Source organism: Anarrhichthys ocellatus, unplaced genomic scaffold, assembly GCF_004355925.1.
Source record: "Anarrhichthys ocellatus isolate YVR2014 unplaced genomic scaffold, GSC_Weel_1.0 scaffold5, whole genome shotgun sequence".
In the NCBI taxonomy this organism is placed as follows: Eukaryota; Metazoa; Chordata; class Actinopteri; order Perciformes; family Anarhichadidae; genus Anarrhichthys; species Anarrhichthys ocellatus.
The window spans coordinates 11,236,296-11,250,453 of NW_022280035.1; the positions used below are offsets into that span (position 1 = coordinate 11,236,296).

The 14,158-nt window shown below is 44.3% G+C and overlaps 1 protein-coding gene across 1 annotated transcript in view; it reads right to left on the minus strand.

Annotated features, from left to right (window-relative positions):
- The window catches only part of znf385a (zinc finger protein 385A), a 51,451-nt gene extending 38,467 nt beyond the window's left edge, over positions 1-12,984 (minus strand). Inside the window, exon 1 of the mRNA XM_031844649.1 lies at positions 12,292-12,984. Coding sequence (XP_031700509.1) covers positions 12,292-12,301 — 10 coding nt within the window. The 5' untranslated portion in view covers positions 12,302-12,984. The remainder of the gene's footprint in view (positions 1-12,291) is intronic.
- Positions 12,985-14,158: the final 1,174 nt, after the last annotated feature.

Below are 14,158 nucleotides of genomic sequence, written 5' to 3' on the forward strand. Positions count from 1 at the left end.
CTCTCTCTCTCTCTCTCTCTCTCTCTCTCTCTCTCTCTCTCTCTCTCCCCCTCGCTCTGTCCTCCTCTGTTCTGCTGTGACACTGTTACATGCATGCAGTACCACAACAATGTCAGCCTTGTGTATTAATATTGGAGGACAGCCCAATGGTACCATGGTGTGTGTGTGTGTTTGTGTGTGTGTAACTGGGATGTGCAGCGCCAGCACATTTCCAACAGTGACAATGAAATATGTCATGCACATAGAAGTACTCATATCCCAAATCTGCCCAACACTGCAAAAGGGAAGTTCATGTTAGTTGCTCCATGACCTGTCTCGATATCATTTGAATGAAGTATAGTATTGCGCAGCGACATGTGGGAGTAATAGGGCTTCCACATCAGAAACAGCAAAGCACAAAGCACATTATGTCACAAAGTCAGTATGAAATAGACTGGATAGATTTACTAATGACATAATGAATCCACCACAGGCTGCTATCAGAGATTCATTTTAATATGAATGTGCTTTATGTAAACAAACAGCCTAAGCGCCCTAGCCATCGCCATTCTCTCAGATATTTTTCATATTTCTCAGCTACAATTCAGATTATGTTTTGTCTTTTTGCCAAGTCCTGCTATGAGTATGTATTGTTTGATTTAGGGTTCTCTGACACACATACAGCTCAGTTGACGAACTAAAAACGATTTTGTTCTTCTTTGGAGTTTTCAGTCAGAGCCAGAGCACCATTGGAGAGTAAATATGGATTTCTAAGTTTAATTTTACATTGTGTTGAGGACAATTAGTTTTACATGCAGTAAACCCAGAAAAGTTCTCTTGAAAATGACAAAAGAAGGGTCACCAACAAAGGAAAAGTAATCAAAGCAAGAAGAAAAGGTATAGGCGCATTGAATGGCAGTATTTAGTCACACATATTCATGATTTAAAATGACAACCGTTTGACCCCATACGCTTTTCATCATGGCAGAGATTGACATTTAGGGTTTTTATGTGTCATGCCTCAATTGTATGCATAACTCGTTTATTTTATATGCTGTGTGATTCAGATTAAATTCAATATTTAATAATGTATTGCCATATCAACATGATTGGCTGAAATTTGTCTTAGTGAGCTGACTGAAACAAGACAGAGAAAGACAAACAGAGTAAAGCCACTCACTCATTAAGCACATAATGCATTCTACAAAGTATGAAACAGATAGGTAAGTGGGCTATGTGATATCTATTTTATGACAGAATAAAAACAAGCTAAAGACACACAAGTAAACCCATCACACCATCACACCATCACTAATTAACTATGGCTCCAAAAACTGGAGGGTTATCAAGTCAATATCAATATTGGTCTCACACAAGAAGAACGCAGAGGAGCATGGGCACACTGCCCTTAAACACGAGTTTAAAAAAGACCCATTAGATTCATGCAAACATCTTTGGGATAACCCCCATCTCACTATCATACATCTTTTCTCTTTTCATAAGTTTATAATTGCTCCCATTATAAGCATCACATCGTATCATCATCATATACTACGTGCATTCAAACACACATTCGTGCACACATGCGCACACACCATAGTCCTCCTCTCTACCCCTGCAGGCACCCCCTCCTCCACTAACACACCATGAACTCGCCAACACTCACAACACATTTACATGACATTAACACTGAAGTGCTATAAAATTTGGTGCCTGAATAGCAACTCCAGAGATGCATTGTTTGTGTGCATGTGCGTACTTGTGATAGCAAAGCACAACGGCAGTTTCAGCACCCAGCATTGTGCTGATTGTCGAAAAACGTCCTTTTTCCAATGGCCCGTAAAAGGAAGAATATTAATGATTGTGAGTGAATGAATTCTACATTTGAGTTGAGATTATCATCCAGTCCCCTCACTGGATTGTAATGATCTCCTGTGGTCTTCCGTGTGTTGCTGTGGGATTAGCATGGTAATCATGGAGCATGTTGACACACACTGTTAGTCAGATTGATGTGTTTGTTTGATTGGTGCAGAGCTACACATGCAGCTTTACACACCGACTGACTGCATTAACCACTTGCTACTAATCTGAGACTTAATGGCTTTCCCCAACGCTGTTGTTCCCATGCACAATGTTTTATTCAAATGCTTGCTGGGTGTTTTGGTAAAGTGTTGAGATCTATCACTGTTACTTTCCCTTACACAAATGCTCTATCCAAATCAATCCAGCTGCGTCTGAGTTTATCACGAGCAATTATTCTCCAAGTAATATACCCTCCCTCGTCTAGCCTCGGACCAAGCAAATGGGACAAGTCAGAGTTTCAGATTCAATGAATATTGATGCAGCCCCTAAAGCCAATGATGGCTGTGTGTGTGTATATGTTTGTGAAAGTGTCCAAAGGAGAGGACAAAGAGGGTGAGCTGGTAGACTGGTTTGTATCTGCAATGATACAGCCGCAGGAATCAAGCATTTTCATTTCACTCCCCATTTTTTTTCCCAGTTGCTCGGATTTTGAAAATGTGTACTGTGCTTCAATGTTACGCTCATACCCTATCAAAGGCTGCAACGGCAGTTCTTGGAGGGATTCCAGATGTGACCATGTCTGTGTACAGCCATGGTCTTGATGTTCTTATTGTTACACGTGGCACATGTACCCAAATAACCAAAGGCACTGTGGCACCAACTCTAAGCAATGGTGTAGTATTCAGTTTGCATGCTTGTACATGTTACTGTGCCTTGGTGATGCCCGACAGTGTGCGTTAGCTGCTGCTCCACTGCTGCTAAAAGGACAGACAGATGTGATGCTACAGTGACGACGACAACAAACCATTATGTAGCCCTTCCTGTTTCTGCCCTGCGTGCTGCACACGTCCAACGCCCACCCCCTTTACTCTCATCTCCCCCCTTCTCTCTCCATCCTGCTATCAGAGTCTCAGACTGCGGCAGTGCAGGGCAGTGAGACGGAAAATACAGTGATTGTTTCTGACGAAAATAGAGGGGGCTCAGTGAGAAGGAGACGCTAAAAGAGAGAGGGGAAAAGAAAGAGGGATTGAAAGGATGATAGAGTTGATAGAGGAAAGGTGGAGAGAGAAAGTGCATTAGTGTAAACCATTTCTAAATGCTATACAGGCTCAGGGGAGACTTGTAGAGAGTAACAGCTCTACTGAGAACTCCTGATTCTGTGTACATTTGTGCGTGAGAGGGTAAGAGAAAGGAAAGAGAGGGAGTGAGCAAGAGCAGGGCTCTACCATAAAGAGTCTCACCTTGTTCTGCACCATGCACACACAGCCCCTCAGCTGTCATCCAGCTCTCTTTCTCCATCAGGGCTGGTGGATGCATCATTCATGAGCGGGGACTTATTTGGCTGCGTCATCTCATCACTTAACTGTCAATAACTTTTTCCCTGTCTCCGACTTTACCTTTACTCCGGCAGCTGGCTGTACTGAATGCACAGCACATGTTCAGTGATAAATAGCTCTCTTTCTCGCCACATAGAGCAAACGGCAGGACGCTACTTTATTAACATAGTGGTTGGTGACGAACAAGACTGAGCTATACACCATTAGAAATTGTGGTGATTACAAAATGATTGATTTAGAAAACTTTTTAAAGGATGAAATACAAGTTAAATCTATGTTTGTGATAATGACAATATATCTAAAAAACAAATCTGCTATTAAGACATTAAATGGATGCAGATGTTCCTTTGCTCTTGAAATCAAAACACAGTCTTTTGGAAAAGAACACTTTAATATTCATCATAATATGAAAGGATAATTATCTAAGAACAGCCATGTCCTGCCCCCAGCACCCTTTTTGCCCAACCTGTCCTTTTCCCTGAGTGCCTGTGTGTCGCAGCCTGCTGTGAGGTTGCCTGCTGTGAAGGTCACGCTCCCTGCAGCTATGGATTACACAGGCGAGCACAGTCAGGCAGAATACGATATTGCCCTTGAGGGGAGGTCTGAGGCCCAGACTGGAAGTGATGAGCCCTCTGGAACTTCTGGACCCCACCGGGACCAGCCAGTATGATAACATAGCTACCATCAAGTGATGAAGGGTAGAAAGGAGCAGAAGAGGCACAGCAACAGGACATATAAAAATGTAATTTTCTTTATATCTATTCTATGCTGGTGAAAAGAAGAACAGACAGTATCTTCCATCTCAGTGTTTTCCATCTGAGTGTCCGTGGCTGCTGTGTACCGTATGCTCACCACCAAAGTGTATGAAAAGAAAGAAACCCTCAGACATCATAGCAGCCTTGATGGGCCAACAACACTCCCAGCAGACACAAGAGTCTTCATCAGGTGATATCAAAGAGTCATTCGTCCCTCTATTTTCTAGCCTGAATTCAAAGGGAGGGCATGGCTCCTTTTATCACGCAAAATGGTGCAATGAGGGTCACGTTTCCTTTGAGTGGGACAAGAGCCATTTGACAACAGCTTTCTCTGGAGTCATGCCACTGTTTAGAGGTCAGAAGAGACAAAACATTATAGGCACGCACATACACACAGATACACTTGGCAGATCCCGTTGTCCTTTACTGGCTCGGCTTTACCGCTGTGACCTTAATTTGTTCTGTCTTGAGTATGAGTGCCCACCGGGCTGCTGATGCACCTCGAGGGAACAAACTGACAGGATGTTTGAGCATTAGGTACATGTGGGTTTGAGCATATGTGAGAGAAAGACAGAGATTGAATGCGATAGAAAGAGCAGGGTAAAGATTGAGACAGAGAGAAAGTGTATGTATAGTGTGCATGGGGTGTGAGTGTGTGATTCTCAAGTGAGCAAGCAGCTACGGTATATGTTCCCAGCTTTAAGCAGAGGAGACAGGGAGAGGAGAAGCCGAGGCTGAAAGGACTGGACGCCGGGCCAGCAATAAAAACAAAAGAACACAAGCTGTCTCCCTGCCGGCTAATCCTCTAATGAAGATTTGTGGCGTTGGTTGGCTGGTGATTATTGGTCCAGCACAGAGACAAAAACCATCTTCAGTGCTACTGTAAATACAATCTCTCACATTTACGCAAGCCATCACTGGCTCAAATGAGAAAATTTAGGATGGAGGCAGAACCACTGCTGTTCCATTGTATATGTTACTGCTGTGCTCTGACACGCTGTCATACTCCTGATGCTACTCTAATAAGCAATCCCATTACAAGCCCAAACATTAACCGACATTATTCAGATCTGAAGAATTCAATGTGAAGCCGCTTATGTTTATGCTGTTTTTCCTGTCTCATCGGGCCAATTGCACATACCGGCTATGCAAATTTTATGGAAATGCTTGTTTTCATCTTCTCTGCCTCTGATTTGTTCCATTTCACCAGTGCTCTTTTGAACCACATTACCAGCCACTGTCTGAGTTTCAGTGTTAGCTGAGAGCTGTGTTGGAGCAGGAGTTCATCCAACCGCGTAACATACAGACTGCTACTGTATTAGGAGACACTGACAGTGGGGGATTGAAAAGTCAGTCCAGGCTACAATCTCCACACTTAGATTTTCAGATTCCACAAGCACAGAAATCTCTCCACTAAATGTAAGTAAGAACTGACCTTGAAGGAAACCAAGAGCCCAAAATACAACATGTGACAAACCAGCAACAAGATACAAACATAGCAACATACTGTTAATGGATGAGCTCAGATACCACATTACCCCTGTGTCCCTTACAGCCTGCTAATCCACACCTCTGGCACCTCACCCTCTCGATCCTCCCTTTCTCCTCCCCCACTCCCCCCAGGCAGGTGCAGGGAGCTGTGGTGCAGGTCCTGGCAGAGCTGCTTCTCCTGTTTCTCTCTCACTCTCTTTCTTTCTCTCGCTGAGCGGTAGTGCCGCTTGTTCAGGGAAGAACTTGTGTGGAGACAGGTGTGCATACTAGACGCTTGTATTAGGCCCTGCGCCACGCAAATCCTATAACTACCTGCTAGCGAGGTTCCCCCAACTCTCATCCAACGTTGAACTAAACCCCACCTGCTAGCTACATACAGTCGCTGTCAGTGGGAAAGATTCCACAGAGGGCAGGTCTGAGCTCAAACTATTGCCACCTTCATATCACCATGCTTGTCTGCATCCAATCAGCCACAATACACACACCATCAAAACAGACAGATTTAGCTGGCAGGCGGAAGGCATTAGGGGTGGAGATTTAAGCTATTTTGAGCTGTTCATGTAACATTAAGGATTAAACGCTAGCTCAAAGCTTCTTGGAAGCAAACGCTAGTACTACTCATTCAGTCTGTGTGCTTGCAACCCGGTGGTAGTAAGGTGAGAGCTGTTTTGATGGATGAGGTCACAGAGTGAGGAGATGTCCTTGTGGCAATAAGTAAAGTTCATGCAGAGCTGTAGGGTGACATTCCCAACAGTGTGTCAGATATACTGTTCACATTTCCCCTTTGCATGAGTCAGATGATACAGAGAGACTACAGCTAGATGCATTGCTGATGGACGGAAGCGTCTATTCCTCCCCGGCGGCCATCTTTTACTGAAAGCTTGTCACCCTGTTTGCTCATTTCCTCTCTACTTTTATCCCTTCAATGCTCTCGTAAGTCTCTCTCCTACACTTCTCACTCAATCCTGCTCTCCCATTCTTTGGTTGCTTCATCAACTTCCTCCTCCTCCTCCTCCTCCTCCTCCTCCTCCTCCTCCTCCTCCTTTAGCTGCCTCTCCTCTAGCCATGCCCCTATGAATTGACCTTGCTGCATCTCAAGGAGAATTGATTTTTCTTTGGTCTTTGTGTGAAACCTATATCTCAACGGCACTCAGAGGAATTTCCTCTTCCTCCCAGAGTTGGATGGAGCTAATTCTCTTTCATGAGGACACTTTTGACTCCATTTAATCTGTCTGCCTTTCTCTCTCTCTCTCTCTCTCTCTCTCTCTCTCTCTCTCTCTCGCGCTCTCTCTCTCTCTCTCTTCCCCCTCCTCTTCTACCCCTCTTCTCTTCTCAGCACACAGAAATAGAGCAGGCATGATTAATGCAACATCTATTGACGCCAAACGTTAGCTTTGCTCAACCTTTTTATGCTCTGCTGCTGTTTGGGAAATTGTTATTCATGCCCCTTCAAACGCTGTTACTGAATTATCACATTAATTGATCAATAAAACAGTTTGAATTTTCAAATTTAATGAGCAGAAAAGAGGAAAACACAAGGGCTGGATATGACATTGACAGAACATGTACCTCTTATTTCATAAACATCCATTCAATACTAAAACGTTAAAATGTGACTTGAAAAAATGACAGTGTACCATACAAATAAAAGTGGTCAAGCATGGGTGCTTTGAAGATAGCTGATATGTCGTTCAGTGCACCTCCACTCGTACATTGTTGGTCTCATGGTTTATATCTGAGTCAGTATTTGAGCGATATTTTAGTATCAGTTATGTCACTGCACTATCCTAATTGTCTCAATCTGTAAACTGGCTTTCTATTATAGTGACAAGTAATAAAGAAGGTTGTGCACACTTCAGTATAATGCAAGCATTTAATAATAAAGCCAGACTCTAGACCCTCGTCAGAGCAAATTTTTGTCACTATAGGTAATCCAACACCTGTGTGGGCAAAAGAGTGCACCTTCATGGAAGTACACATGGGAAATATACTTCAAATCATTTGTATAGTTCTCAAGATCAAAATGCATGGGAAGTCCTAAAGAACAATGTCACCAAACATCAACAAAACAAAAGGCAAATGATAATCAAGATATCAATAAGATATATCAGAATTAAATTGTAAGTGTAAGTAATGCAAAGGCATCAGGAAAGTAGATAAGGAGACCAGTGCAAACAGTAGAGATCTGCAGTGTGAAGAATCATCTGTGCCTCTTTCCACTTTGTGATCAGAGTGACTGTTGAAGCATAAAGAACATTTTACAGGCTTTATCTCCCAGGTGTATTGTAGCCTGAGGATCCCCAGTAAGTTTTCAGCCAGGCTGCCTTGGTGAATGCACTAATGTGACACCATAATCACAGACAGGTGCATTTCTGTGCTTCACGGAGCAACAGAAGTGGGCTGTTGGTGGTGGCAGGTGCTGGCACTGGTGTGTGTCGCATGAACTGCTCATTTTATTCAAGTGTTGCATCATGTATACATTCAGTGTGTATTTAGAGTAAGAAAAGACCTCATCACTGTCATACACAAAATTAAACCATGCATGCTCCTGCGCCATTCTGGCCTTTACTGTTTAGTGCGTGGTCTTTGACAGAGGGCACTGCAGTGAGGCCAATGAAGCAGTGGGAGTCAGAGCAGAACAGACACCTCCACCTCCCTCTGCTCTGCAGTGTTACACACACTGATGGGCCACACATACACGCACACACACACACACACACAGAGATGCACTCAAAAACACAATAGGTTGCCTTCCCACCAGTCCAATAACAGGCCTATTCATTAGAGTCTCTTACAGACGGTATTGACAACCTGCTGACACACAGTCACTCCAGCATAAACAAATGGAGCAGTAGAGAAGAGCAGAGGAGGGGAGGGGAAGAGACATGTTATAGTGGCTTTTTGACTGAGGAGTCCACTCCGCAAACCAGGAAAGAGCAATACTTATAGGAAGAAGAGAAAAGTGTCCACATACACAGACCCTCATCATCTCTCTCACACATACACACACAGTAGATTCCCCCTTCAAATGAATGTCACATGAATCCTTTAACCTAGGTCACTCCTAAAATATGTGGTCTATTCTAATTACAAATATGGGGATAAGTCTTCCTCGATGAGTGCCGTGCCACATAGAGGAGCAATACTGGGTCAAATGCAGTAAACTATCTCATCATCATACAGCACTATGTCACAGCCATCCCCCCACTTGCCAGAAAAAAATATTTCCTCTGAATGGAAAAAAAATATTCTGCAAAACAACTTGGTGAAATTTGAAGCCACTGGCCCAGTGGCTAGAGAAATGTAAAGAGGGCACATTGAGTTGTAACTAAAAACATTCAATTTATCTGTGAGTTTGCAGATTGATTGAGCGAGATTTAGCCTTCACAGGTGCTCATCACTTATGGACATTTATATCTGTGTATTATTGCCAAAGGATTCAGCACTAGCCATGCATAGTTTGTTCAGCATGTTTAACTGCAGAATTCTCAGGTTGCCGCTGCATAAAAGCGTTCCAGTTATATCTTGGATATGCAAAAAAAAGCCAAACTGAACAAACTGTGCCATGCATACCAAATATCTGGCTCATTAAGGAGTTATAATTACAGTGGCACTTCGACATAAACAAAGAGAGCAGAGCAGTCATGGAGAAAATGGGGGGAAAACTGCTGATGTGTTCAAAGACGCATTCTCCGGTGTCTCTTTGAGCTGACCTGTGTAACCAGGTGAGTGTGTGCAGGCTGTTAGAGGAAGGGGGGTGGAGAGCTTGCTGAATGGAATGAGCAATAGCTATGCAGACAGGTCAACATAGAGACAGATTTTATGAAGACAGATGAGGCCAGAGTGGGCACACAAATACAAAGACAAAGAGACAGATAGACTGCATGGCCCTGCACTCAGGAGGTCAGCTCTGACTCAAACAGACAGGACGGATGAAACGTACAACGTCCAAACATGAACTGATGAACATGACCAAGGCTTCCCCAAAAAAATGTTGAGATAAAGCTAACAGAGTGGAATGTCCCAGGAATGCTTGTCAGATCGTCATCATGCAGCATTTTGGGTGACGGTGACGGGAAAGACACTTCGTATCTAAAAGCAGATTCCATACCAAGAGCTCCCTCCAGGCATCGCTGTGCTGAAAGCGTAGGAGGATTTCTTTAGACGACATGGTGGCTGATCACAATGACGACACAGTCAATCGAGAGCCTGTACGTCAACGGGAGCACGGTGATCGTGTTCTCTATTAGCTTGCCATTGTTCTCCTGCTGCCACGCTCTGCTCTCTGCCCAGATAACACACACACACACATTTTAACACAAACAGCATCAGCAGCAGCCCCATACCCCTAACTTGGTGCAGAGCCCATGTCAGGCAGAGAGCTAAGCTGACTGCCCGCGGCTTTGTAAAGAGCTCACTGTACAGCACAACCACACATCCATTGCCATTATCAGCATCAGGGCTGTCATCGCTATCACAGCGGCCAAAGACCTGTGCCACGGGCCCGGATTGCCTACGAAGCTAGTTACTATGGACCTGTGAATACAACGTCAAGGACAGAGCCACACTGGGAACGGTTGTTTGCTCAAGGTCATACAAAACAAAGGATAGAAAAAGACTAATAGCCGTACGGACACGGCTGGTAATGTGGTTTACACAGCCGCACTCCCACGTCATCCACATATCACATGTTATTATCTATTTGGTTTTAATGGTATATATATATTGCCTTTTGTCGGAGATATGTTATCACAACCTTGCAGATTTATATCAGTGGGCAGAATCAGGAAATTTGCTGATTGGAGGTCCAGATCAGCCAGCGTCAAAATTGTAAAGGTCATTACAATGACATCACCCTTTCCAGAGGAGGAAAGCCAGAAATGTCAAATCGCTCAGCGGCCACATCATAATGCAAATGGAGCAGAATGTTAAGCACTGGAAAATCTCAATGATCAGACGGAAATAATGGAAGATACCTATCTGAGTGACAATTTAATGAGGATAGGTCTGGGTAAGCTTTTTTGGCAGTTATGAAGGGGGAAGATTTTGTAGACGACGACGTGATGAAAAACACATAGATTTGGTATATCCGAGATACAGTGCATTATTACTGTTTGAACACTATTTAGTCTTCTGTAAAAAATCAGCAGTACATGCAGTCAACTGATAGTGGCAGCATTCAGTGCTCCTGCAAATGCAGCATTCATGATACTGCCTCCAGAAGCACACAGAAGTCACATTCCATGTTTTATTACTCATACCACAACTGTAGTGCTAAACAGTTAAAATAGACGCAATGTAATAACTACTATAAGCCCAAACCATTGCTCTTATAAGCAAGTCTACCTACTGTTAGTTACCGTGAGACAGCTGTGGTATGGCTGTGGTAAAATATCATTTACTGGAGCTGCAAGACAGTGCATGTCTTGCTGTTAAATGAAGTCAGGTAATTGCTCCATTTTCACCAGAGCATAAAAGTGGAAATGGAGCCAACGCCGAAACAGACAGACACAAAATGACCATATAAAACACAGAAAAGAAAAACTTGAGAGAGTGAGAAAGTTACCCATTTAACAGTCATTCTCACAGACATGAACTTTATTGTCTTACTTGGAGCATTTAGCTCACAGGAATACATATCCCTCAATGTGCACGCCTCAGACTACATGACTCCCTATAATCATTAGAGATGTCTGCTTGAAAAACATGCCTGCCGGGAGAGCAGAGGAGCAGAGCTGCGCCTGAATCAGCCCAGGCATGCGTTAAAACAAAGCGGCCTCTCCGGCAAAGAACATAGCAACTCACACACACACTTAAAACAATTGGACACACAATAACCTCACATCGTCCCACAGACAAATTAGAAGACAGAAAACTTTCACAAGCTGACACGCACTGTGTTGCTTATTAAACACACACTGTCCTATCCACAGCAGCACACCAGGATCGGTCACATCACTGGATTTACAATGGCAAGCTCCCATCCTCTGTATGTATGTGCAAGCTGACGATGTAGAACACAGAGACCACACAGAATCCCCTCTCTCAGACATGCAACTATGTGACCAGAATACTAAAGAAGAAAGTGCTGGCTGACTCAGAACAGAACAGTCCTGTATGATCACTAAAAGCTATACTGTGCTGCAAACTGAGGACTGAATCTTTTGTTTAAAAAAATGCCACTTGCTGTGATAACCTGTTTGGTCATCATTGGTTAGCAGGGTCAGAAAAGGAAATGTTATGTAGAAACTAGGTGGTGGGGTAATAAATACCTGAGAGAAATATATGCTTGAGGAATTCTGTCTTGACTATTTGTAAACATTAGCATTCCATCAGTTATCAGTAGGTTGGTATAAAGCCAACCTTTGTCACTTCACCTCTTCTCGCAGGACATGAGAATGGTGGCGCCTGGTCACGTGACCAAACAAACCATAATGATATAGTCCAGGTTCAAACACTTTGACCTTCCCTGTCATCGCTCACACCTGCCATATTTATGGCACACTATTATCGTAATTACAGGCACTAACCACGATTTAAAGGTTCATCCCAGCGGTCAGTATTGACAGATGTCTGTGTGGAATGGAAACCAAGCAGAGCACACTATTAATAAAGAGCTGCTGGCGGCCAAGTTTAAGTAGGGATTAGTGATCCAACAACATGATTGACCTCTCCAAAGTCCCATGCACCAAAAAGCGACAACTCACCCAAAATCATGATGTGCGTTGCCTTTGGTGTCCCTGGGTTGACAAGTGCTCCCTCACTGCCCCCGTCTTGCCTGCTTTCGCCAAGCGACAATGGCTCCAAAATCTCTTTTCAGAGTTCGTCTCCACTCTCCAGAAAGAGCCAGCTCAGATGGGCAGCGCTAGATGTGAGGAGAGACTGCTGCTGCTGTGCACATGCCGTCCCTTGCGCCTGCCCTCTCCAGGTAAAATGCTGAGTATGAGTATGAGTATGAGAGAGAGAGAGAGAGAGAGAGAGCACGAGGGTGTGTGTGTGTGTGTGTGTGAGAGTATGTGTGTGGTGGAGGGGGGTCCAGCGTTTCTGCAGTTGTGGCTCAGGTAAGCCTGAGGACTGTATGGAGGGGGTAAGTAGCAAAGAGAGGGAGGGAGAGAGAGAGAGAGAAAAAGGGGGGGGGAGGGGGGTCAAAGAGAGGAGGGGGAGCCTAAAGTGTGACAGACAATCATAGGGGGAGGCTACAGAGCAAAGATCTTCTTCTCCACAGCAGCCAGGAGGAATTGTAGTGGTCTCCAACAAAAAGCTGACGAGCAATGTCTTCTGATCGGGAGCTTCAGAGGGTAGGACTTCAACGCACTGTAAAGTCTGCGCTTGCTTTGGTCTCTCCTAGTAAAACGCACACACTCTCTCTCTCGCACTCTGGCTTTCTCTCCCTCTCTATGCTTCTTGTTTTTGGGGTTGGGTATAACCTAAAGGCACCTTACATGCCTCTGCTCTGATTGGTGGCAGCCTCGACCAATGGAATCAGCGGCAGACACTTGTCATCATGCAGAGTGGAAGTCATGAAGGAGAGACAGAGCTTAACTGAAAATGCCTTCTCCCTCAACCACTGTTTCTCCATTTCATTTCCCAAATTCTTCTCACCCATCTCCCCCTTACGGAGAGCATGATTGTCAAAACTGTTTATTGTGTTTTGTTCCCCCCCTCTCTGTCCTTTGACTTCATGTGTATGAGGACTTGTTAAAGGATTAACCTTTTATCTCTGTGGCTCTGTCCTTCTCCCCTTTCTCCTTCAATGTCTTAACTTGCCCAGGCAAGGTTACGCATTTTATCAACCACTGTTATTTCGTCAAAGGGATGGAATTTAGACTGGGAGTGGAGTGGGGGAGGCAAGGAGAGATGAAATAGAAAGCGACAGAGCGGATGAAACAGAAGAAGGAGGGGCAGAGATTAAACTAAATACAACTGACAGAGGGATGAAGAGACGTGGAGTGACAAGGGGAGATGACCGGGAGGATGGAATACATAGACAAAGACAGTCGGACACAGGAGAACGGCTGCAGAGAATTAAACTGTGTGGACCATAGCAATGCAGCCGCCAATTGAGGAGGAGCTTCACAGGTCCACTTCCTCCACACCAAGAAATCACTCAAACAACGTCTCCTGTCATGTCTGAGCACTATTCTCTCTCTCTCTCTCTCTGTCTACACTTTCCCCTGTGAAGAGTCAAGATAGCCAGAGTGACATTTTTGAAAATCACACAGCCACGATGTTGTTGAGAAGCTCGGCGCTTAAGAGAAGGCTTAACAAAGCTGTCAAAAAATTAATCCCCTTGGGGCGGGTATGCTTGCAAACACACAGATACAAACACGTGAGCCTGGGGCTACAGAAAATGCTGCCTGATGTTCGTATTGCCTCCTCTTGTCCTGCTCTCTCTTTCTCTTTTTCTTTTCTATCTCTAACCCCCCCCCCCCTTTCGCAGGCTCTCAGGCTGAGGCTGTGAGTCACAGGGTGTTGGAGTGAATACTAAGGAGGCTGGCTGACACCTTCAGTACCTCTCTGCACAGCAGCTCCACTGCATACATTTAAGCCATTGCATGTACAGTATACATTGGT